The following is a 27,490-nucleotide window of genomic DNA, read 5'->3' on the forward strand; positions in this document are numbered from 1 at the left end:
TTGAACCTGTATTTTTTAACCACTTACATGTATTGTCAGAAAATAAGAATAATGTGGCCTGGTATGAAAAAAAAAAATCCATAGGTAAATGATTCTTTTGGCTGCACTGTAGCATGTGGGATCTTAGTTCCCTGACCACGAATCTAACCTGCGCTGTTTGCAGTGGAAGCACAGAGTTTTTAACCACTTCAGGGAAGTCCCATAGGTAAATGATTCTTAATGGAGCACTTTTTTTTTTCTTTGAGATTCTTCTTCTTTTTTTAATTTTCCTATTGCTTTTTTTTTTTTTTTTCATTTATTTTTATCAGTTGGAGGCTAATCACTCCACAACATTGCAGTGGGTTTTGTCATACATTGACATGAATCAGCCATGGAGTTACATGTATTCCCCATCCTGATCCCCCCTCCCACCTCCCTCTCTACCCGATCCCTCTGGGTCTTCCCAGTGCACCAGGCCCAAGCACTTTTAAGGAGTTACATCTGAGCTTTCCATATATTAGTTATATTGGTTTGTATTCATTTGAATTTCAAAGGATACATACATACATACAAAGGCTACTAAGCACAGAGAAACAATTAGGAAGCTATTCATATCATGCCACTTGTTTACAAAAAAGCATTATACTTAATTTAAAACAATGAAAATGAACAACCAATAACACACTTTAAGTATTTAAAAGCAATTACTTGCTGCTGCAGCCCTTGAAATTTTTCTAATTCTTTCTTTAATTCTTCTGAGTACCATTTTTCTTCCTAAAGAAAGAAAAGGTTTTAATCAGCAAAGGTTTTACTTATCTGATACACTGAAAATAAACAAGAATAATCATTTCTATTTTACCTTAAGTGAAGCCTGCAGGTCTTGGACCTCTTGTCTGAGTAGTGTTATATCATCTCTAAACATAAATTGGAAAAAGGAATTAATGGTTAATTTGCTTTAACAAATCATGGCTAGTGAATTGAATCATGGCTAGTTTCCTAATTCTTAAAAAAATACTAAGGTTTTATATTTAGTGGCATATATATAGTTCTTGGGAAAATAATTTTATTCCTAAGCATACTGTTGATCAATGGAAGAACACATCACGGAAACAATAAAACTGTCAAGTACTGGGACAAAAGCAAAAGGTCTCCCGTTAATTTACCAGCAATAAGCGTCAACAGCTTCCTATTGCAGTTAGTATAAAATCTAAACTCATTAACAAGGACCATAAGAATCTGCACAATCTAATCCCTACCTTACCACTCTCACCCTCATTCACTTAGCTCTAGCAATGCTGGCTCCTTGCTGTTTCCTGAGTCTGAAATGCTCTTTCCTGTCAAAACCTCACCTTCTGTTCCCCTCCTCTAATAGTCTGACAAACAATGGTCAAGCAGACAGCTCGAAGCCCTTATGCAGCAGAGATTCCATGAGAAAACACATTTGCAATTATTCTCCTAGATATGAAGAACATATCTTATCCTCTTGGATTATAAACAGCAGAAAAAGGAACTCTCCTTGATCCAGGCTGCCAGGGTAGAAGACTGCAGTGAGCTGACTGGGAATACTCACGTGCACCGATTCTAGTACAAAGGGGAAAGAACGGGATCAGTTCTAATGATGCAGCAGACCGAGTCCGCATCAGCACAAAGCGTATCAGAAAGTAAAACATAATGGGGCATACTGTAGGCAAACTGTTCTCTAGGATGGGAGTGAAGGTAGGCTGAAGACACGAAGTCAGCTTCACCTGTGAAACGTGGTTAACAGTAGAGAAGGAACCTCTACCTTTCAAAGCCATTCAGACGCAAAGAATTCATTATTCAACAGAACTCGTCTATGCCAGACTCTCAAGTCATTCAGTTTAATGGGGGAAGAAAACACATGAAGAGTAACAGGCCATTAGTTCTACAAAGAAATGAAAACAGAAGCATAAAGATAGTGATCACTTCTACCTAGAAGCACTTCATGATGGAGATAAACTTTAAGGTGTCATCTTTAATCTCTGAATACAAAGTAAAACTAGATAATACATTCCTGCTTTTTTCTTGTCTTTTAAAATTTGCCTTTCTATGACACTTTCATGAGTTTTCATTCCTCTATTCTCTGTGTGTGTCCGCACCCGTCCCTCTCTCTCCCCCACGTGGGCCTATGAACTTATCCAATTTGGAGAAACCACAGGCTAACTGGAGAAATCTTGGTCTTAATATGTGTATAAAAATGTGTGTATAGGTTTTAAGTTTTCCCTACTCTTTATTAATATACCAACTCCATGTATAAAAACAAAACAATGAAGAGATGAACTAATAACAATATATAGGAATGGCTCATATTAAATTGAATGAAATTGCAAGGGAGATAATTTTAATTCAACTTCTAATTGGGTGCACTCAGTTACTCCAATTAATCTTTCAAAAAGTGCCACTGAATAAATTTTTGAAAGTAACTTGTCTAACAAAGAAAATCTTCTGAAACATTTAACAGATCGAACAGTCTATGATATTGACAAAAGAAAATTAGGAAACATCTATCAAAGTTTTAAAGGGAAACTTTATCCAGAAATCCCATTTCTGGAACTATATCTTCCAGATACATTCAAACACATGCAAGCAATATGTCCACAGGGACAGATACCACCACAACATTTATATGTACAAAACACTGGAAATAGCCTGAATACTTGTCAACAGGAGAATGGTAAAATTTCATGCAGTCATTAAAAAGAATAAGATAATTATCTACAATGATAAGAAACAATCCATAGATACAGACAGAAACAAAAGATACAGGACAATGTAGAACTGCTCTTTTATGTAATTATATACATTTCTTTATATGTACACAGATATTAAGCATATTGCATATATGCAGAGACTATTTTTCTGTAGTATTCTATACAAAAAGGGTCTTAATGACCCAGATAACCATGATGGTGTGCTCACTCACCTAGAGCCAGATACCCTGGAGTATGACGTCAAGTGGGCCTTAGGAAGCATTACTATGAACAAAGCTGGTGGAGGTGATGGAATTCCAGCTGAGCTATTTCAAATCCTAAAAGATGATCCTATTAAAGCACTGTACTCAATATGCCAACAAATTTGGAAAACTTAGAAGTGGCCACAGGACTGAAAAAGGTCAGTTTTCATTCTAATTGCAAAGAAGGGCAATGCCAAAGAATTTTCAAACTATCGGACAATTGCACTCATTTCACATGCTAGCAAAGTAATGCTCAAAGTTCTCCAAGCTAGGCTTCAAAAGAACATGAACCAAGAACTTCCAGATGTACAAGTTGAATTCAGAAAAGGCAGAGGAACCAGAGTTCATATTGCCAACATTCATTAGATCACAGAGAAAGCAAGAGAATTCCAGAAAAACATCTGCCTCACTGATGATGCTAAAGCCTTTGTGTGAATCGCAATAAACTGGAAAATTCTTAAAGAGATAGGAATACCAGACCACCTTTCCCACCTCCTGAGAAACCTGTATGCAGGTCATGAAGCAACAGTTAGAACTGGACATGGGAAAACGGACTGGTTCAAAACTGGGTAAAAGAGTATGTCAAGGTTGTACACTGTCACCCTGCTTACTTGACTTATATGCAGAGTACATCATGTGAAATGCCAAGCTGGATGAATCACAAGCTAGAATCAAAATTGCCAAGAGAAACATCAACAACCTCAGATATGCAGATGATACCACCCTAATGGCAGAAAGTGAAGAGAAACTAAAGAGCCCCTTAATGAGGGCAAAAGAGGAGAGTGAAAAGGATGGTTTAAAACTCAACATTCAAAAAAGTCAGATCATGGCATCTGGTCCCATCACTTTACGACAAATAGGTGGGGAAAAAGTGGAAAGAGTGACACATTTTATTTTCGCGGGCTCCAAATCACTGTGGCCAGTAACTGCAGTCATGAAATTAAAAGACGCTTGCTCCTTGGAAGCAAAGCTATGACAAACCTAGACAGCATATTTAGAAGCAGAGATATCACTTTGCCGACAAAGGTCCATGTAGCCAAAGCTATGGTTTTTTCCAGTAGTCAGATACAGATATGAGAGCTGGACCACAAAGAGGGCTGAGAGCTGAAGAATTGATGCTAATTGCAGTGCTGGAGATGACTCTTGAGAATCCCTTGGACTGCAAGGAGATCCAACCAGTCAATTCTGAAGAAATCAAACCTGAATATTCATTAGAAGGACTGATGCTGAAGCTCCAACACTCTGGCCACCTGATGCAGAGAGCCAACTCACTGGAAAAGACCCTGATGCTAGGAAAGATTGGAGGCAGGAGGATTGAAGGCAGAGGATGAGATGGTTAGACAGCATCACCAACTCAACAGACATGAAACCGGGAGATAGTGAAGGAGAGGAAAGTGCTGCAGGCCATGTACTGGCAAAGTCAGGACACAACTGAGCAACTACTCACAACGGCACAGCAACAGAATAAAATCAAGCTTCCTTCCTTAGTGGGGATTTAAGACAATAGTTCTCACCAACGGAACAAAAGCAAAGCTAACTGCTGAATCCTAGTCTAAGTAATTATATTTTAGTTTAATTGTTAAAATGGTCAGGTAAAACTGCTATGAGGCAGAATGTGTTTGTTTGTTTGCTGTTATGTTGGTGAACACAAAAGACAAATTTTTAAACAAAGCATATCATTCTTTAATGAGCAGAATATGCTAAATATACTTTAACCTTTTAAAAAAAGTCACAATCTTTATTAAAAATATAACATCTGAAACATGCTACAGATGTTGGTATAGCTCGTTATTTATCAAGGATTGAGTAAATTGTAACAATAAAAGATGAAAACTATGTTAAATGAAGGTAGATTTAAATCAAAAAATATAAACACACTACTCTTCAAGAACTAAGTATTCATGATTAAAGAATGCTATCACGTGCATTTGTTACATTACACTTCAAAGCTATTATACTGTACCGCTTCAAAGCCAAAGCTTCTCCTCCATGACTTGAATCATTACCAGCATCATGGACTGCCTCATAGTGTTTGAAAAGTTCATCAGCAGATCCAAGAGATTTCATACACTGCGGACATATGAAACCCTACAGAAAGAGGTAGCAAAAGGTTTCAAAATAGTATTTTGTATTGCAAAATAATCATTCGTATGTTATGAAATGTAGTCAAATGTAACATTCATACCAACAATGCCATTAAGTAAATTGTAATTTACAGTGCAAAGCCTAAATTCTGGTATTGTGCAAAGGTACATCACTGCCTATCCTGGTTGCAGCTTACAAAATATTTTTTAAGACCCTTATAAACCATCTTTTAGGTTGAATAAATTAATGGCTATATTACAGTATTCTGAGAAGTTAGCTCTAACCTAGAAGTCTAGTTGAGAAGACATGCCATCAGATCCTCCATCTCTCTATATATCTCCCACAGTAAAACAATATCTGCTACAATCTACTGCACAGGAATGACAACCAAAAAACTAAGAACATGAAGCATTCTGATCACTGAGGAAAAAAGGTAATATAAATAACCCATAATTACCACAGAGTATGTGCTAATCAGTAAATCCCTTGCTAACCTAAGATTAACACTATAAAAGCTTAAAGTTAATAAACAGTCCTATAAAATCTTAAAAACTTAGTATATGGTTATGGCATATAAGGTCCAACATTTGCAGTCCCCCAGTGACTCATCCAGTGTAATCTCAGGACACTTTTACTCTATACAACATGCTTCAGCTATACTAAAGTACCTATGTTTCCCTGAACACATCATGGTGTCTCACACTTCTACACCTCTGCATATATTGCTTTTTTCCTCCAGCATTACCATCAGGCTTCCCACGTGACTGGCTCAGTGATAAAGAATCTGAATGCTAATGCACGATATGTGGCTTTGACCCCTGTGTCAGGAAGATCCCTCTGGAGAAGGAAATGGCAACCCACTCCAGAATTCTTGCCTGGCAAATCCCATGGACAGAGGGGCCTGGCAGGTCACAGGCCACGGGGTGGCAAAACAGTGGGACACAACTCAGAGACCAAACAACAACAACAAATAATATAACACAACAAAGCTATTCTGTGTTTCCCTAGTCACTAGTGCAGTACTTTGAACATACCATATACTTTCTACTCTGTGTATCTATTTAATGAAATACAAATGAACCTAGCAGGGCATAACTTTGCAGGAAAAAAAAACAAACAGAAAAGCTTAACAGGTTGCAGATTATAAAACCTTCCAAGGGATAGACTGAGCTAAATAATAAATATTCCAGACACACAAAAACTAAAAATAAATGCATTACTTCTTCTCCTTTGTGGGTGCTATACAAATAACATACCCTCACATCACTTATTCACATTATATGGCAGATTCAAGGCTCAATGAGGATGACATTATCAGACAATGGTATAACAGAAGTATATATAAAGAACTATAGGAATACAAGAGAAGTATCCAAATCTGACTATTAAGCAGTTAATACTGCCCCAAAAACCCACAGACACACATACATGTGTGTTTCTGTATATGTTGACATATGTCTGTATGAGTCACTAGAAATAGATCTAAATAGGAATTTACTTGTCAGAAAATAAAGGCACTCTAAGCAAATAGGGGAGCATGAACAAAGCTATAGAAGAGGTATAAAATATAGTCATGCTGTATTTGGAAAACAAAGGTATGTTCCGACCACAGAGCCAGAGCGAAGGGCACTGTTACAGGTGAAGGAAAGCAAGGACCCCCTGTGGACACCTAAACTGAGCAAAGACTGCGGCACTGAGGATGCGCCTTTGAACATCAGAATGACGCCATTAGGATCCAGAGACACGTGATGCTCAGCACTGTCTGTATTAATCTAGCTGGTGCTACGCTCCTGTTTGAAAGCCATCAGTTATCTACCACCATGTTTAATAACGGCTCTATATTAAAAGATTTCTTGGGCATTCTTGTAACTTCTGCCCAGTAAATTAAGTACCACACTTAGTTAACATGCTTTTAATGCAACAGCACATAAGCCCCTATAATATTTAGCTTGGCATTTCTCTTGTGTCTCAGTTTTTGCTAGTAACTAAAAAGCAAATTATACTGTTCCTCAGGGAATCCACACCCCAATTATGTTATTTAATCCTCACAGTTTTGGCTTTCTGACTCTTGTCTTTACTTTCAGGTTTTGTCTCTAGATAGTTAAAAGATTTCAAAAAGCTAATGATCACAAGAAGGTATGTCATACCTTCTTAACGCTTCTAAATATTACCAGGTTAATACTCCAGAAAGAACTGATTCATCCCTAAAAAGAAGTTTTAGAAATTCAATAATACATTTTTAGCTGCAGAAATATTCCATCTAAGGGAGTTTTCCATGTGATTAGACATGGCATGTTTAAATAAATCTTCAATTTTAGGACATTTCTGATAAAAATAATTCTAAAATATATACATGCTCTTCCTCAACCTTCTTAATCTGATGATATTAAACCTTTGCTTAATGTTCCAGAGCATAAATATTAATCATTGAATGGGTGCCTTCCACTGTATTAATTTTGGCAAATCTCTAATTCCTGTACCCACATTTTCTAATCTTTCTTACACCCTGTTCTTCTTTCAAGAATTATTTTTAAAACTTACTCACATAGTATTTCTAACAATCCTAGCCTGACATGGATGGGAAGGCTAGATTAAGGGGGAAAACTTTATTAAAACCACATCACTCACTTAAAACAAAGTATATAAAGTAACCTCAGAATGAGTATCTGAAAGATGTCCTGTGAATCGAGTGCATGATCTTTAGTTCATGGACTCTGCGATGCTAATTCTGGATATTAAGAGACTCCTCTATTTATTTTTTCTAAACTTCTTCATGGGAATTGAGGTTGCTAGATAACTTACAAACAGTTAAACAGCAACAATAAAACACTAAAATAGCCAGCTATATTTATTTCCCTTAATCATTCCAAACATCTCGCCAACTCTCCCTCTCTGACTCTCTCCCTCATACACACACACAGCTGATTTAAGAATAAAAGCATTAAATTCCTTACTCTTAAGTTTTCAGTTATCTGTAATCCTTTCTCAAATCTACTGTAGCAAAGAACTTAGCTTAACTTGATATTTATGATACCCTATTGTATCAAATATTCCTTCAGTTAAAAGGAAAAGTTCTTATTTAAGTGACAGATACTTAAGACAGTCACTTTTGATTCTGGCTAACCCATAAAGAACAGTTAACCCGTATGCTCTGGAAGAAAGACAACTGGTAAAATACTAAGCAGAGTTCCAAGAATCTTTCATGCCTCTATGGCCACACTGCTTCTGTAGTTTAACTGGTGTCCTCATATATGTACTCATTTTCCTACCACACTAGAGAATGTCTGGTTTAATTGCTCCCCCCTCAAGTTTTTCTGCGGTTCCCCTCAAGTTGAATCATACACTACACTCTTTCTGCAAATATCTACAATAAAAACTCCCTGGCATAGAGATCATATCTTCTTTACCTTTTTATCTCCTTTACCTACCAAAATACCTGGCACATTAGAGGTACTCCATTAATATGTTAAGTAAGTGAAGGTTTGGTGAGATCATTTTCTCATACATTATTGCCTTACAGCAAAAAGTCTGATTTTTTATCTTTCATGATAAATAAAAAGTTTCCTTTTATAAGATTCATAAAAGAAATTTTTTAAAAGCTATGTTTCTTTGTTTTTAGAATACTGTCATGCTTTTCAAAGTAAGTATATCAAGATCATCTGAAAAACTTTTTCCAGCCTAAAAATGGACAACACTTCCCATCACCGGCTCCCACTCCCAGCCTTAGATTCTCACCAGCCTCACACACTACAGGGAAACATGTGAGGGAGCACTATTAACGACAAGTGTGTACCATTCTGTAACTTCCAACAGGTCTGGGGAAAAGACTGAAACAGAGGTAGATCCAGACTCTGGATCTGCTGTATATAATGCTGTGTATCTTCCCAAATAAAGACAGTAACAGTTCACACGCAAGGTTCTCTTTTTCTTTACGAGTAAAGCATCTTAACTGAAAGCATTTAATACATTCATTAATAAAACAGTGACTATACAATAAAGATATAACTTACCAATGATGAAATAAAAAACATTCACTTTATATTTCAAATTTCATGGCAAAATTTAAGCAAAAATAAGCTTAAACTTTTATGTATTTTACAGATTCACAGAAAGACAGCTGCAAACAGAACAGCCAAGCCAACTTCCCAAGAGCATCTTTTCCTTATTGAACCTTCTTAGAGCATGCATAATGAAGCAATCCATACTCCCGTGTAGCACAAAAAGTTAAGCAACATCAAGGCAAGGAAAAACAGCTGTTCTGAGCAACCCGTAACCAAGCTGCCGAAACAAAAACATTCAGGACCCACAGTGACACTGGAGTCATTAAGGAGCTCCTGTCCTCTTGGCTCATTTTCAGCGTGCACTTTCTGGTAATGCTCCGACAAATCAATAGCAGCTATACATCTTTTCATACATAATGGACAGATGAAACCCTGTGAAATAACAACTTTTAGGAGGATATACACAAAAAGTTATTTATGAAACAAAACAGAGACAATGAAAATAGACATACCAGGAAAATAATTAGTATATCTCTTTTTAGTATATAGAAGGGAAATTTTCAAGTAGTAACTATACAAAGGGTGAAAGGCTGCTATCCCAAGTAGGACTCTGAAATCAGTTTCCATCCTTAATGCTATAAATTCCCATTGGTCAATTTTATTGTAGTAAACAGTTGCTTTTGTTGGAATCTTATTATTCATCTTGCTTATGATACTCTGTCCTTATTTATGTGAGAGCTAGTATTGCCAAGCTAGCTTTTACTTTGGATCAAGAAATGACTGGCAGTTTTAACATATAATTTTATGTAAGATAATGTTCTCAACAAAAAGTTCTTATAATGAAAGCAATTTTCAGTCTTCACCATATTCCACCAGCTAACGATCCCATTCTTGCCCACACCCACAATTCCCAGCAAGCGACCCCCCTTCTAGTTTTATGAGCTAAGTAAAATCATTTTAAAACAATCTTCCAGACTCCCCATAGCCTAACAATATCTGTATTTTAAAATATGGGCTGTTACACTGATCTATGGTTTGCAGTTTTGTCAGAGAGGAACAGTAAAAGTATAAGAGAATAAAGAAGCTGGGAGTGTCAGGGATAAAGTAAATTAAATGAAGACAGTGGTGAAGGACAATAGGCTACAAAATTTATGTCACAAACTTTGGTGTCAAAAATAAATATGGGTTTGAGTCTCAACCAATACTGACTACATGACTTTTAAAAAATCACTTTACTTTTTCACTAAATGTCAGTTTCCTCACCTATAAAATGGAGCTAATATTAGCACCTATTCATCTAGAGTGTATTCTACAGTGCATTCCTTGTCTGAGACACTGTAAGTGCTCAAGAAATATTAACTGTCATCAGATGTATGGTGAGAGAGTAAATGAAGACAAGAAAGGATAATAGACTATAAGAAAAAATAGAAATTAAAAATCTAAAATAATCAACAAGACCAAAGAAGTTAAGAAGTATGACTAAGAGAAAGTTTTTGACACACAGGCAGTTGATGTAAGGTATGCAGAGACAGGATTTCAACATGCCAGATAAAACTGTTCTGTCTGATAAGAAAACAGAAGGTACTGCCATGGCCTTGAGGAACTAGAAAAGTAATAAAGATCACTGACATTGATAACATTAAGAACTGGGAGGCTAAGATGTTCCTTGAGTCATTAACATCACTTAGGATCACAGCAAGGAAGAAAGACTACAAACAAGATTCCGAAAGGGATGTCTTCCTGGAAACCACAGTCCCAGATACTAAAACTACAGAACAATCTGTTTTTTTTTTTTAAAGAACAATGCAGGCTTTTTTAACAGTGATAACTTTATGCTGCCTGCCACTTTACTTATTTCTTCACTGTAAGTTTCCACATGGTCATTCAACCATTCATTCAAGAAGTATTTACTACATCATTATGCTATGGTAGTGAGAACACAATGGTAAAATAAAGCAAAGCCCTCATCCTTTAAGCTTATAGACTTCTTGAAAAAGTTGCAAAAGAAAATACACTTCATACCCCACTAATCAGAAAATCCTATTAGAACTATTGGATTGGCTAAAGAACCTGAGGATCTCTCTCCATTGTTACTGCCCTGATCCAAGTCACTCTTAAAGTGTATATGGATCACTACAGAAGCCTTCCAACAGTCTCTGCTTCTATCCTTACCCCTATGAAAATGTAGATAAATTTTGTCATTTCCCTGCTCTAAACCTTCCAATGACTTCTCTCTCAGCAAGAGTAAAACACTGAAGTCTGTACAAAAGCCTCTAAGGCTTACATGAAGTGGGCCTCATTACCTCACTAACCCAACCTCCTTCCACTCACTGTGCTGGAGCCACTAGCCTCTTGGCTATTTTTCAACATGGCAGGCATGCCCTCACCTCAGAGACTTGTTCCACATGCCTGCAACATGCTTGCTCCAGAAAGCCACATGATTCATTTCCTCTCTTCATCCAATTCTTTCTGAGCTATCCCCTTCTCAGAGATGTCTTCCCTGACATCTATTCTATTTGAAATACCTACCAAATTCTATTTGAAATTGCATCCACACAAAACACTTTCTACTCCCTTTTCCTTGCTTTATTCTTCTCAGTAACACCAACTGTCTCCCTCTGTATGTTTTGAGTTTTGCCTGTTTCCACCCAGTGGAATCTAAATTCCATCAGGATAAAGGTTCTTTTACTGTTTCACTCACGCCATACTCCAGCATCAAGAACAGTGTCTGGCTTCAATAAATATTTGATAAAACAAGCCACATTACCAAAAGGATAGGCAATATTTTTCCACAAAAGCACATGGAAGAAGACATCAGAGACAAGGAAAGGTGACTGGAAAAAGCAATTATCTGCAATAAGACTTGAAGGATAATCAGATGTTAACCAAGAAAAAGTAAGACTAGGTAAGGCGTGCAGATTAGAACACACAAAAGTTCAAAGATAAGAAATAACTTGGCACACCTTAAAGTCAGTTCATTACGCCTGGATCAAAGAATATAACATAACCACACATATAAGGTCAACAGATTTCTCACAAAAGTGAAAATTCAAGCAGAAAAAGTAACATTTTCAGCAAATGGTTACTACAACAAGAATATAGAAAAATGTGGTTTCCATATCCACATGGAAGAAATGAACCTCAACCACAATTTCAGATCATACACAATAATTTAAAATAAGTCAAAGATTGAAATGTACAAGCTAAGACTTTTTCATCTTTCAGTCCTTTTTAAAAATGAAGTGTATTTGATATACAGTATTATAAGTTATAGGTTACAACATAGTAATTCACAATTTTTATACGTTATAGCCCATGTATAGTTACTATAAAATAGTGACTATATTCCCTGTCTTGTACAATATCTCCAAGTTGCTTGATTTCTTTTTAACCAGAAGCAAGCATAGGACAGTTTTGCAACCTTGAAGTGGGCCAAAAATTCTGTAGTACCCAAAAAGCAAAAACCATAAAAGAAAAGGCTGACAAAACTATTTCTCTTTGACAGACACCATTAACAAAATGAAAAACAAGCCATAGACTGAGAAAAAAACATACACATCACATATTTCTGATTGTGGCTTAAGGCCTAAAATTAAGGCCCAACACACACTGCTTTGACAACTGGTCAAACTGGAAGGGCTTCACATGGCTTAACTGCAAGTTCCCCTCGCCACTCGTTCCCACAGATAGGGTCCTCGATCCAAACAGCTTCTCCTCTTCACAAGGCCTGCTTATCCCCATGCAGCCGGTTTCAGCTCCCTGCCAGCCCCTGGAATTACTCAAACAAGCCATTCACGTCTCCTGGAGGAGTGGGATGGGACAGAGGGGCCTTACCTCCCTGACACCATACCCTATACCTCACACCATAATGCCTGCCTGTCACACACCTGATTATTGAATTTGTTCCCAAGTGCAATTCTCGTGTGGCCCTGCATGGCACGCAGTGTCTTCTTCCCCTGGGCTGTGAGTATATATAACAAACTATGTTGATCTCATTTGTCTAATTATGTGTTGAACCATCCCCATAAGCCTAGAACAGGAATCCTTCCCTCACCAATGGAATGAGTAGGAAGCAGTCAAAACATTGACAATTCATTTACAATTCATTAAAATATAAAGATAAATATTCCAATTCTCAAAATGGTTGGATTTTCAGTTTCAGACAAAATGGAGCAGCTACATTTCTCTACTCTACCTGCTAAGTACAGCTGAAATCCCTAGACATTGTATAAAAAACAAGAAAAATAAAAAGCTGAAAGGTGAAGAGAAGAAGGCAGACCAGTTAAGTTCTCAGGAGCCAAGGACTGAGACAAGGGTGAGTATGCTGGGTTTTCTTTTCACTTCATATATTCTGAACTGTGTGCTGGCAAAGCCAGCAACCTGAAAACTTCAGTGGACACTTACTAAAAAAGCCCTAAGAAAAGTCTTCTCTAGCCACTTGAGCAGGAAACTGAAATCTGATGTGTTATATGCTGGTCATTACCAAGGGCCTTCAGTGGGTACTAACGATAGAAGTCAGATTAGAAAGAGACAAAGAGTAAACAAAGAATGTGCTTTGGCAATGTGATATACTAAATAGTCTAAACAACTGTCCTGATGAGAACAAGTGATATAAGATATCCCATTACATTATGTATTATCCATATTGTATATCTGTTATAGACTGAATGTCTGTATACCCTCAAAATTCGTATGTTGAAATCTTAACCTCCAATGTGATGGGGCCTTTGGGAGATAAGATTAAGTCATGAGGGTGGAGTCCTAATGAATGGAATAGGTATCCTTAAAAGAGACCCCAGAGAGTTCTCTTGCCCCTTCTGCCATGTGAGGATGGCCATCTTTATCTAGGAAGCAAACCTCATCAGACCCAGAATCTGCCAGACCTTTGAACATCCCAGCCTCCAGAACTGTGAGAAATGCTTATTGTTTAAGCCTCTCAGTACTTTTGTTATAATAGCCTGTACGTAGATACTATTTTATATATTATGATGTGTAATAATATATAAAATATGACATAAATGAGTACTAAACCAGGTCACTGTTTTATTTCTGACTATTTCTTTAAAATCCTGGAGACCATGGTATTTCAAATTCCCTTTAGATGGTTGCTAAGGGCACAATGTTAAAACCTAGAATTTGTTCAAAATGGGAAGCCAACCTCAGGGTAAAAGGGAAAGATTAAGAGAAAAAGAGAAATGAGAGACGCAGTGAGAGATTTCAACTGAAACCTTAACCAGTTAACACCTGAGCACTGGGCATGGAAAAAAAAAAACTCTGAGAATTCATCATCACTAACAGCCCTCAATTAGGTTAGTAGCTGAAATTTACACTAGTTGGTAATCGGAAAAATTTCAAGTATGGAACTTAATTTAACAGAGTCCCAGGTTAGAGTGACCTCTACAACAGTGTTTGTATGCTGATGGGAATAATTTATGTCACAGGTAAAAACCAAAGTTGCAGAAAAAGAGATAAGCTGAGGATGTGAGAGAGAATGGAATCCCAAGCATGAGAGAAAGGACTGAGATTTGACAGGAAAAGAGACCTGTCTTCCATATACTGAAGTAATAAAGAGAAGAGAGATGTAAGCATAGTTTTAGTGACAAAATGAGAACATTCTTCTAATGATTCCTTTTTTCTCAGTGGGATAGAAGGTGACAGAGAAGGCAGAATAAGGTAAGACATAGGAAAGGTTTGAGGACAAAGAAGAGAGTACAGCTGTCACAGAGTAGAAAAGGAACCCTAATGAGAAAATACAGCAGGATTACCAGCACTGCTCACTACCACTGCAGACTTTTTTGGTTTTGGTCTGAATGAGGTCAACAATTATTACTAAATTCCTTTCCAGGGTTACAATTGAGCTTGTAGAGCTTATCATAAACACAGTTTGGAATGTTTTCCTTAAAGACAATTCCTTAAACTTGCTCTTCATAAAGTTCAACTGATACCTTTCTTCTCACTCTCTGTCTTGTTAGATCTTATTATGGTTAATATACACACACATGAAAGACACATGGGCAAAAAGAGACAAAACAGAGAGATGAATGGTAAAAGACATTCACAGAAACATACACACAACAGATTCACCAACCAAGAGATGGGCAAGAGTAGGGAACAGGGGGCTGGGGAGATGGTACAGCTGGGCCAGAAAAAGGCAAATGACAAAAGCTGTCAAGTCAGAAATGTGAGTGTGTTCGTCTCTTAGGGGCAGAGTTATGGATGGTTTTTATGTTCTTCTCTCACCTAATCTCCTTTTCCTATAATGAGTATATATTATTAAAAATAATGATAGTAATAAAGTAACTTCTGTGGCTGACTTCTCAAAAAATGAGCTTTTTTTTTAGACTTACTTTCTCCATTAATTTTTAAGAAGCTATCAAACATAAACATTCTTACAAATTATAAATGAAGACAAATAATGAAAGTTTCATAGCTTATCTAATTTTTCATTAGCTTAGCTGTTCATGACAGTACAAACACATAAGTACTTACTAATTAACTGGTAATTCTTTACAGATTTTTAAATCTTCATTAAGTTGAGATTACTTTAATATTAAATATAAATTGTCAATATTATTTTTTAGTCTTAACATACACTTTTGTAGTCTCACAATTAAGCACTATTATCTACCTACAGTGTGGATCCAATTTGTAAGAAAGATTTATGAGATCTTTTGCTACAAAAGTTTAAATTACCAAATGTTACTCTGAACATTTGCTATTTTTCCTTAAATAATACTGAATCTTATTGCCAAATTATTATTCTCATACCTCTGAAGAGCTTTCATTATTGACATCCACTGTGTTTATAGGAGCTGCTGATGAATCTAAATCAGAACCTTGAGAGCCAACTCTCCCAGGAGTCTGAAACACAAGCAGAAAGGGGGGAGGGAAATCAAAGTAAATATCAACAATATACTCATAAACTATTTAATAACTAAATAGTAATCAGGGCTAGCCTTTACACATCAAAGTAGATGTCCTCTCAATAACAACAAACAGCACTAGAAACTATCCTTTACTGAAGACTGAACCTAATACTGTATCAATATCTCTATCTGCATTCTCTCAGGTTAAGTCTTTTTAAATTAATAAAAAGTTTACCTTTATCAACTTTTTATTTTGATTGTGCTTTATCATCTTCACCTCACTTTCACAGAGTATCTTATTTAATCACAATGATACCCCTGAGAGATGCAGGGAAAATGCTTTATCTATAGATGAGAAAACAGATTCAAAGCAGCTAAGGGACTTCTCAAGACTGCACTGTTAACAAAAAGCAGAAAGAAACAGAACTAAAATGCTGTAATTCTAATTCCGCTTGCATTGCTCTCCACTATATCAACTGAACTACGATTTGAGAGGAGCTAAAAAGATCAACACAGGTCACATTATCCAGTCACCCACCTACCTACTACCCATGCCAACCATTACCAATCTGTCTCCAATATTTAATATTCCACCACCAAAGAAACAGTTTGGAGGGTTAAAGGTCTTTTTTCCTCCTGCAACATTATTATTCTTTATACTTAGGTTATGACCTTAAAAGAACTGGAAATCTACTATAACATCAGGTAAAAGACAGATTCAGAGTACAAGAACTGACTCAATAATCCTTATCAAAAAGCACTGAGTGCAAACTATCATTATTCTCACCATATGCAAGAGAGAATAAAGGTGTGGGAATTAAGCTATTTGTTCCAAGTCACATGACCAGTAAGAGGAAGAAAAAATCCCTCACAAGAGAGATGAGCCTCCAAAACACCTGGTTTTGAAAAACCACGTGAAGTATGTCCAGGAAAACCACAGAACTACAGGGAATAGAAAACCTACTCTTAAAGGACTTGCATACAGATTGACTTGACCTGAAAATCAGGGTAAAAACACCAGAGTGAAAAGTGCATGGACCACACAGATTTCAAGGGGGGGGGAGGGGGGTGAAAAAAAAACCACACAGCTAACTAAATAGCTAAATAAAACAGCTAACATGGAAAAAAGAAAAGTGCATGGACCATAGGTGAGGGGACTCACCTACTCATCTTGAAACATCTGCTGTAGAGAAAGGAACCAGCTGGAGTGCTCCACGGGTCTGATCCACTGAAGGAGCCACTTATGTGATCTCAGGCTACCTTGCTATGCTAACATTGGCAGGCACCACGGTGGAATCCTCCACCCAGCCTATCGGCACCAGTGGGACTGCACTGCACCTCGGCTGGGTCTCATAGCTGGCCAAGCAACAGACCCTGGTGACCAGGCAGGACTGTGCTTCTGAGACCCACAAGACATCTCCTAAATAAGGCCACTCCTTCTAGACTAGGAGAGACCGCTAATATACCTAATATACAGAAGCAAATATAAAGAAATAGGCAACAAGAGGAGATAAAGATATTCCAATCTAAAGAGTAAGACAGAACCCATAAAAAGAACAATATGGAGATAAGCAATCTACCTGATAAGAAGTTCAAAAGGAATGGTCGTAAAGACAACAGCCAAATACAGGTGAAGAAAAAATTAGCATTGTGAGAACTTCAACAAAGAGAAAACAGAAGTTATAACTGAAAAATATGCTAGAGGGGTTCAACAGCAAACTGGATTAAGTAGAAAAACAAATCAGCCAGCAGGAAGATAAGACAATGGCACTCACCCAGACAGAGCAGAAAAATGAAGACAGTATTTTAAAGTGAAGACACCTTACAGGGCCTTTAGGGCAATATCAACAGAGTAATATTTTCATTATAGGGGCTGCAAGAAAGAAAAGAAAGAAAGGGACAGAAAACCTATTTAAAGAAATAGTTGCTAAAAACATCCTTAACCGGGGGGAAGGAAACAGATATCCAGGTCCAGGAAGCACAGAGAATTCTCCAAACAAGATGAACCCAATGAGACACATACCAAGACACACTATAATTAAAACCGTAAAAGGGGTCAAGAGAGAATCCTAATAGCAACAAGACCAAAAAACACATCGTTCTGCACAAGGGAAACCCTAGAGTACTATAGCAGAGTTTTCAGTAGAGTCTCTGAAGGCAGAAGGGAGTGGCATGTCATAGTCACAGTGCTAAGAAAAAAACTTCCAACCAAGAATTCTCTATCTGGGGACTTCCTGGCAGTCCAATGGTTAAGACACTGCGCTTCCAATGCAAGGGGTGCCAGTTCCATCCCTGGTCAGGGAACTAAGATCACACAAGTTGCCCAGCACAACCAAAAACAAGAATTCTCTACCCAGCAAAGTTTTCATTCAGAATTGAAGATCAAGAAAACTCTTGATGAGCAAAAACTAAACGTGTTCATCACCACTGAACTGATCTAACAAGAAATATTAACAGGGCTTCTTAAAGCTGAAAAGAAATGGCACTAATTAATTTTTTAAAAAAATGACAAACTAAAAAAAACTCCCTGCTACAGGTAAATATATGATAAAAGTAGAGGATCAATGACTTATAAAGCAAGCACAAAGGTTAAAAGACGAAAGTACTAAAAACAACTAAAATTATACTAAGTGGTTAAATGATACATAAAAAGAAACAAAATGTGTCATCGAGAGAGAGTAAAAGACAAAGCTTTGGAATGATTTCTAATTTAAGTTGCCAGCAACTTAAAACAGGTTACTACTTACATAGAATATCATAAGTGAACCTTACAGTAACCACAAGGAAAAAACTTACACAAAATATACAAAAGAAAATGAAAAAAGAATCTAAACATGACACTAAAAAAAAAAAAAAATTCACACTATAACACGAAAAGAGGGAAGAACGGATAGGAACTATAAAAACAGCCAGAGAACAATTAACAAAATGGCAATAAGCACATGATTATCAGTAATTACCTTAAATGTAAATGGACTAAATTCAGTACAGTCTTACATCAAGAAATAAGAAATATCCAATAAGCAGTATAGCCTTACACCTAAAGAAACTAGAGCGGAACAAAGCCCAAAATTGGTAAAAGGAAGGAAATAAAGGAGAGAAATAAAACAGAGATTAAACATACACACACACAAACACATACACTATAAAAGATCAATGAAACTAATCTAGTTGGTTGAAAAGATTAAAAAAAAAATTGCCAAACATTTAGCTAAACTCACCAGGGGAAAAAAGAGGACTCAAACAAGAGCAGAGATGAAAAGAGATATTACAACTAACACACAGAAATACAAAGGATTTCTTATATGAATATACTCCAACAAACTGGACAACCTAAAACAAAAGGATACATTCCTAAAAACACAGTCTTCAAGACTAAATCATGAAGAAACAGAAAATCTGAATAGACCAATTACTACTAAAGAGATTGAAACAGCAATCAAAAATCTCCCAACAAACCAAGGCCCAGAGCAGACAGCTTCCCTAATGAATTACACAAAATATTCAAAGATTTAATCCCTATCCTTCTCAAATTCTTCTGAATTTTCCAAAACCTGAAAAGCAGGGAAGCCTTCCAAACACATCCCGTGAAGCCAACATTAATGAAAAGCAGTCAAGGAAACCACAAAAAAATAAAAATAAAAAATAACAGGCCAATATCCTTGATGAAAACAGATGCAAAAATCCTCAACAAAATATTAGCAAACTGAATACAACAATACATTAAAAGAAGCATACATCATGATTAAGTGAAATTTATTCCAGGGATCCAAGGATGGCTCAACATCCAAAAAATCAATATGATACATCACATTAACAAAATGAAAGATAAAAATTATATGGTCATTTCAATAAATGCAGAAAAATCATTTGACAAAATTCAACATCAATTTATGATAAAATGCTCAACAAAGTGGGTACAGAAGAAACATAATAAAGGCCATATATGACAAACCCACAGCTAATTTCACACTAAACAGTGAAAACTGAAAGCTTTCCCTCTTAAGTTCAAGAAACAAGACAAGGATGCCCGCTACTACCACTTTTTTTCAACATGGCATTGGAATTCCTAGCCAAAGCAATCAGGCAAGAAAGGAAAAGAAAAGGAAATAACAAACTTCCAAATCAGAAAGTAAAACTGGCACACTATTTGCAGATGACATGATCTGTAAAGAAAACCCTAAAGATCACACACACACACACACTGTTGTCACTAATAAACATAATAAATGAATTCAGTGAAGTCAGAGTACAAAATCAACATACAGAGAAATCTGTGGCATATCTAGGAAACAATAATGAACTATCAGGAAGAAAAATTAAGAAAACAATCCCATGTATGACTGCACCAAAAAGAATAAAATACCTAAGAATAAATTCAACCAAGGAGGTGAAAGCCTTTGCACAATGAAAACTATAAGACACTGATGGGGGCTTACCTGGTGGCTCAGTGGTAAAGAACCCACCTGTCAGTGCAGGAGACACGGGTCTGACCCCTGGTCTGGGAGGATCCCCCACGCCGTGGAGCAGCTAAGCCCACGTGGAGCAGCTACTGAGCCTGTGCCCTGGACTCCGGGAGCCGCAGCTACTGAAGCACGGGCCACGGCTGCTGATTCCCAGCGCCCTGGAGCCTGTGCTCGGCAACAAGAAGCCACCACCATGAAAAGCCCACACACCTCAACGAGAGAAAGGGCCAGCGCAGCAATCAAGACCCAGCACAGCCAAAAACACAAATTTTTTTTAAAAGACACTGATGAATGAAGTTGAAGAAGACACAAACAAATGGAAAGGTATTCTGTATTCATGGACTGGTGAAACATTGTTTAAATATCCATATTCCCCACAGCAATCTACAGATTCAATGCAATCTCTATCAAAACTCCCAATGGCATATTTCACAAAACTAGAACAAATTATTCTAAAATGTGTATGGAACCCAAAAAAATCCCCAATAGTCAAAATAATCCTGAAAAAGAAGAAAAAAGCTGGAGGTATCATGCTCCCTGGTTTCAAACCGCACTTTAAAGCTACCAAGGCTTCCCTGGTGGCTCAAATGGTAAAGAATCTGCGTACAATGCAGAAGACCGGAGTTCGATCCCAGAATTAGGAAGATCCCCTGGAGAAGGGAATGGTATCCACTCCTATATTCCTGCTTGGAGAATTCCATGGACAGAGGAGCCTGGCAGGCTATAGTCCATGGGGTCGCAAAGAGCTGGATACAACTGAGCAACTAACACACATGAAGCTACAGTAATAAGAACAGCATGGTACCAGCACAGAAACAGACACACAGATCAATGGAAGAATTGAGAGCATAAAAATGTAAATCTACAGATGTATAAACAATTAATTTATGAAAAAGAAGCAAAGAACATACCATGGAGCTTCAGTAACGGTGCTGGGGGAAATGGACAGCCACAAGCAAAAGGATGAAACAATTAACTCAAAAGGGATTAAAGACTTGAATGTAAGACCTGAAACCATGAAATTTCTAGTAGAAAACTTTAGACATCAGTCTTAGCAATATTATTGTGGCTCTGACTCCCAAGGCAATGGAAAGAAAAGTAAAAATAAAAGGGACTATATCAAATTAAAAAGTTTCTGCACAACAAAAGAAACCATCATCAAAACAAAAAGGCAACCTACTGAATGGGAAAAGATATTTGCAAATCATATATCCAATAAGGGGTTAATATCTGAAATCTACAAAGAACTTGCACAACTCAACAATGTCAGAGAATCTGAACAGCCATTTTTCCAAAGAAGACACAGAGATGGCCAAGAGGCACATGAAAGGATGCTCAATTATTAGGGAAGTGAAGATCAAAACCACAGTGACATAACACCTCACACCTATCAGAAGAGACAAATGTTTGAGAGACTGGGGAGAAAAAAGAACGCTGCAAACTAGTGGTGGGACTATAAACTGGTACAGCCACTATGAAAAGCAGTATGGAGGGCCTTCAAAAACTTAAGACTATGTATGACCCAGTTATTCCACTTCTGCGCATGTATGAAAAAGATCCACACATATACATTACAGCATTATTTGCAATAGCCAAGATATTTAAAAGCCTAAATGTCCACTAAAGGATGAATGGATAAAGACAATGTGGCATATACACACACATACACACACTGGACTACTAAGCGATTTAAAATAAAATAAAAAAAATATGAAATTTTGCCCATTTGTAAATTAAGTCACTCAGAGAAAGACAAACACCATAAGATTTTGCTCATACATGGAATCTAAACAAAACAAATGGACAAACTAAAACTCAAAGATACAGAGAACAGATTAGTGTTTACCATGGAGAAAGGGGACTGGAAGGTGGGCAAAACAGGTGAGGGGGATCAACTGTATGGTGATGGGCAGCAGATCCCTTGCAGTGTACACAGATGTCAAGTTTCAATGCTATACACTTCAAGCTTATGTAATTTTTAAATTTTTTAAGTGAAAAGTTACAAACTAACTGTTCAAAACAAAGAACAGGCTAACTAAATTATGACATACCCAACTCAACAAACCTGACAATTAAAAATGACAAGGATGGGGGACTTCCCTGGTGGTCCAGTGGTTAAGACTCTAAGCTTCCACTGCAGGAGGCACGGTGGGTTCAATCCCTGGTTGGGGAACTAGGGTCCCACATGCTATGTAGCATGGTGAAAAAAAATTTTTCAGCAACAGAGTGAAGACTATATACAGAAATTACAATGTATGTGATATAATGTTGAATTTGTAAGAGGGGAAAAATACAAAGTTTGGATATATTATGGTTATGGTTTCAATTATGTAAAGATATAAACACAGAAACTAAAAGGTCAAAAGAGACTGATGTGTTTTATGTCAGGGCTATATTTGTTATTACTGCTTTTCCCCTATGTAACTGAAAGGATAATATTTTTATTGATTTAATTAACCACCTGCCCATCTCCTCTTTAGTGTAGTCATCTTTTTTTAATTTTCAGATTTTTTTTAATTAAAAAATATTTGGGCTTGTAAAAAGATCCAGATGATTATAATTATCAAACATCTATCACTACTGCTTAGTGGCACCAGCCAAACAGATCAAATTTTGAAAACAAAGGGGAAAAAGTTTATATGGTATTTAAAGTATTTATATCAACCAAATAAGAATAGATGCCAGTAGTATAACTGGCTACTCTAGGTTGTTGATAATATAAAAATAATTCCTACTACAACAACTATAAGATCAACAAAAAGCATCAGTCTCTACAAAAACTGCTTTCAAAAATCACATACAGGCTTTTGAAAAAAATGAAAGTGAAAGTCGCTCAGTCCTATCCGACACTTTGCAACCCTCTTCCCCTTTGGAATTCTCCATGGAATTCTCCAGGCCAGAATACTGGAGTGGGTACCCTTTCCCTTCTCCAGGAGATCTTCCCAACCCAGGGATCAAATCCAGGTCTTCCACGTGGCAGGCGGATTCTTTACCAGCTGAGCCGCAAGGGAGGCCCTAAGAACAGCACTTAACTGGGGGGTGAAAAAGTTACTGTATGCGATACCTTGAAAAGCATTACTATCATACAAGTTTTAACAACATGAAATTTCTTTGAAATTCATATTTTATCTATTTCAGACTAGTTGTTTATTGAAAATAACTACACTACTGTAATCCAAAGCAACCAATAACTATGCTTTCCAGTTATGACTGAAAATCTAATAGCAAAGAAAAACAGAAAACCTAGTAATATATTAAGTATATACTATAGTATATAAGTATTACTTATATAAGTAGTATATAAATATATATATTTTGTAGATGGATGACAAGTTTTTCTAATATCTGGTAATACACTGAGTCAGAGCTTCCAAAATTCTCTCCATCTGACTCCCCCCACCCCAAACCTGCTACATGTAACCTCATTCCAGAGAAGTTCAAGCAGGAAGACAGCAAGAATTTCACTGAGAACATAGCAGTTCCACAAGCTGCTACTTAAAGAACTGCCTCTCTAAAATTCACCTATCTTCAAAGCACTAAAATCAAGTAAAAGGATAACTAGTCTTTGCACACAGAAGAGATGTAGTAAATGCTGAATTTAAAGTAAATGCACAAAAAAAAAAATAATAAAAAATAAATTTAAATAAATAAATAAAAATAAAGTAAATGCACAAGCCACACCTCTCTAGCTGAAACCAGACTGGAAGCAAGGCAAACCAGCTACGGCTGACTTCATAACAGATTAATTGCTAGGAAAAGGTGAGCTGACTAGAAATAAATTACTGCTTTTACGAAAATCTTTGGGAAAAAATGTAGGATACTAAATACACCTTATACTTAGCAAAATTATGTCTGAAACTGGAAAGAATACAAGTATTAGAAATTAAATGACATAACCACCTCAAAACCTTGGAGACTTATAAGACATCTGTAAGAATTTCTTACAAAATGCACCTTTCAGCATTGATTTTGTCACTTTATTTCACCCTCCGCTTATCATAAATACCAATTAGGAAAATTTTCACAAATTCAAAAACTCTGAAAAACCATCTACTATATTCAGACCTTAAGAAGGGTGCTTTAAATACATTACCTGATCTCTGTACTATAAATGGATAATCAGAGACTTCTTAGGGCCCTAATTACCTCTTTACTGTTAAGAGGTAAGAACTTAGCACATACGGATAAACCGAGAAGGTATGTTTGCAAGTCACAATTTTTTATTTCATGTAAAGCACCACAGCACTTGGCAGGGGATTCTCACGTGCAATCTCTCAGCACCGCTCACTGTTAGGTGATCTCATTTACTCCCTTAACTTTAATTATCTTCCAGTGCAACCAAAAATAAAGTTTTATTAAAGAAATCTAATCGAGATCTCTGCTAAACTTCAAATTCATATATTTTCCTATCTTGCCAAATATCTCTAAATATCTCAAGTCATTTTATTCAAAATCAAATTCACTATCTTTTCTCACAACCTTTTATCCATTTGCATTTTCTACCCAAAATTACAGAAAAATCACACACCCATCTTGCCTAAATTCAGACCATTATCCTTAGTTCCTTCTCTTCGCTAACCTTCACAGTCAGTCACTAAATTAATTCAATCACCTACACAAACTTTAATCTATCCTTTCTTCATCTTCTTTGTCACTAACTCAGTTCAGGATGTCATCATCTCTCTCCTGGATTATTAAAGAAACTTAATTTAGCACCCTGTTGAGCTATTTGAAATCCTGAAAGGTGATGCTGTGAAAGTGCTGCACTCAATATGCCAGCAAATGTGGAAAACTCAGCAGTGGCCACAGGTCTGGAAAAGGTCAGTTTTCATTCCAATCCAATGCCACAGAATGCTCAAACTACCGCACAATTGCACTTATCTTACACACTAGTAAAGTAACGCTCAAAACTCTCCAAGCCAGGCTTCAGCAATACGTGAACTGTGAACTTCCAGGTGTTCAAGCTGGTTTTAGAAAAGGCAGAGGAACCAGAGATCATATTGCCAACATCCGTCAGATCATAGAAAATGCAAGAGAGTTCCAGAAAAACATATATTTCTGCCTTATTGACTATGCCAAAGCCTTCGACTGTCTGAACCACAATAAACTGTGGAAAATTCTGAAAGAGATGGGAATACCAGACCACCTGACCTGCCTCTTGAGAAACCTCTATGCAGGTCAGGAAGCAAGAGTTAGAATTGGACATGGAACAAGAGACTGGTTCCAAATAGGAAAAGGAGTACATCAAGGCTGTATATCATCACCCTGCTTATTTAACTTATATGCAGAGTACCTGATGAGAAACGCTGGGCTGAAAGAAGTACAAGGTGGAATCAAGATTGCAGGGAGAAATATCAGTAACCTCAGATATGCAGATGACACCACCGTTATGGCTGAGAGTGAAGAAGAACTAAAAAACCTCTTGATGAAAGTGAAAGAGGAGAGGGAAAAAGCTTAAAGCTTTTGGCTTTAAGCTTAACATTCAGAAAACTAAGATCATGGCATCTGGTACCATCACCTCATGAGAAATAGATGGGGAGACAGTGGAAACAGTGTCAGACTTTATTTTTGGGGGCTCCAAAATCACTGCAGATGGTGACTGCAGTCATGAAAATAAAAGACGCTTACTCCCTGGAAGGAAAGTTATGACCAACCTAGATAGCATATTAAAAAGCAGAGACATTACTTTGCCAACAAAGGTCCGTCTGGTCAAGGCTATGGTTTTTCCAGTGGTCATGTATGGACATGAGAGTTGGACTGTGAAGAAAGCTGAGCGCCGAAAAATTGATGCTTTTGAACTGTGGTGTTGGAGAAGACTCTTGAGAGTCCCTTGGACTGCAAGGAGATCCAACCAGTCATCCTAAAGGAGATCAGTCCTGGGTGTTCATTGGAAGGACGGATGCTGAAGCTGAAGTTTCAGTACTTTGACCACCTCATGCAAAGAGTTGACTCATTGGAAAAGACCCTGATGCTGGGAGGGATTGGGGGCAGGAGGAGAAGGGGATGACAGAGGATGAGATGGCTGGATGGCATCACCGACTTGATGGGCATGAGTTTGAGTAAACTCCGGGAGTTGGTGATGGACAGGGAGGCCTGGCGTGCTGCGATTCATGGGGTCGCAAAGAGTCAGACACGACTGAGCGACTAAACTGATCTCTTCACCACATTTCCAGTTGCTTTCTAACTGATTTCCCAAAGGACCTCAAATGAATCATATCCAAAATCAAACCACTTACCTCCCAGGAAAAAAGTTTTCTTTTCCTCCTATATTCTTTAGCTTAGTTAATAATAATCCTCATTTATTTAAAACCTTGGCTAGGCCCAATTGAACTCAAATTGATATTTATAAACCAATGTTCATAGAAGCATTATTCACAACTAAAGTGTGTAAACAAAGAAAAAAAAAAGTCAAAAAGTCCACCAATGGATGTTTGCATAAACAAAATGTGGTATATAAATACAACAGACTATTATCTAGCCTTTCAAAGGGATGACATTCTATAGATGCTACAACATGAATACAGGAAGCATTAGGCTAAATGAAATAAGCCAGACACAAAAGAAGCAATATGTACGACTCTACCAATATGAGTACCTAGAGTAATCAAACTCATAGAGACAGAAAGTAAAATAAGGATTACCAGAGGCTAGGGGTAGGGGGAATAATGGTGGAGAGTTTCAGTTTGGGAATGATAAAAACATTCTGAAAATAGGTGTAATGGTTGCACAACAATATGAATGTACTTAATGCCACTAAATTGTACACTTTCAAATGATAAAAATGCTAAATTTTGTTACCATAATTTTTAAATTTTAAAACTGAATCTCAAGTTAATGGTACAGTCACACAGAGAACTATTTCAAGTGTTTTAAGAACAGTGCTTGACTATATAGCCTTAGTGAGCTATAGTACAATGACAAAAAGAACTGCTAAAAAATTTAGCAAAATTGATTCAGTAAGTTTATTAATAGCAATGCTAGTATTATTAAAATTATATATATATACATATATTTTAGGAAAAATAATTATGTCAAGGTTAACAGTCAAGATATTCAGGATAAAATTTAAAAATATAAACTCAAAGAAGGGAAAATATTTTATAATATTTGCCCTCATGTTGT

The 27,490-nt window shown here is 36.8% G+C and overlaps 1 protein-coding gene across 4 annotated transcripts in view; it reads right to left on the reverse strand.

Moving 5' to 3' along the window:
* The window catches only part of EEA1 (early endosome antigen 1), a 122,969-nt gene that overhangs the window by 72,561 nt on the left and 22,918 nt on the right, over positions 1–27,490 (reverse strand). The window contains exons 2-6 of one of the 4 annotated variants that reach the window (XM_065934196.1): positions 15,805–15,897; positions 9,343–9,468; positions 4,914–5,038; positions 839–893; positions 688–753 (exon numbers count right to left, since the gene is read on the reverse strand). In XM_065934196.1, the coding sequence (XP_065790268.1) occupies positions 688–753; positions 839–893; positions 4,914–5,038; positions 9,343–9,468; positions 15,805–15,897 (465 nt within the window). The remainder of the gene's footprint in view (positions 1–687; positions 754–838; positions 894–4,913; positions 5,039–9,342; positions 9,469–15,804; positions 15,898–27,490) is intronic. The other 3 variants (XM_065934200.1, XM_065934197.1, XM_065934198.1) reach the window with 3 other exon arrangements.

This window comes from Muntiacus reevesi, chromosome 4, assembly GCF_963930625.1.
Source record: "Muntiacus reevesi chromosome 4, mMunRee1.1, whole genome shotgun sequence".
Classification (NCBI taxonomy): Eukaryota; Metazoa; Chordata; class Mammalia; order Artiodactyla; family Cervidae; genus Muntiacus; species Muntiacus reevesi.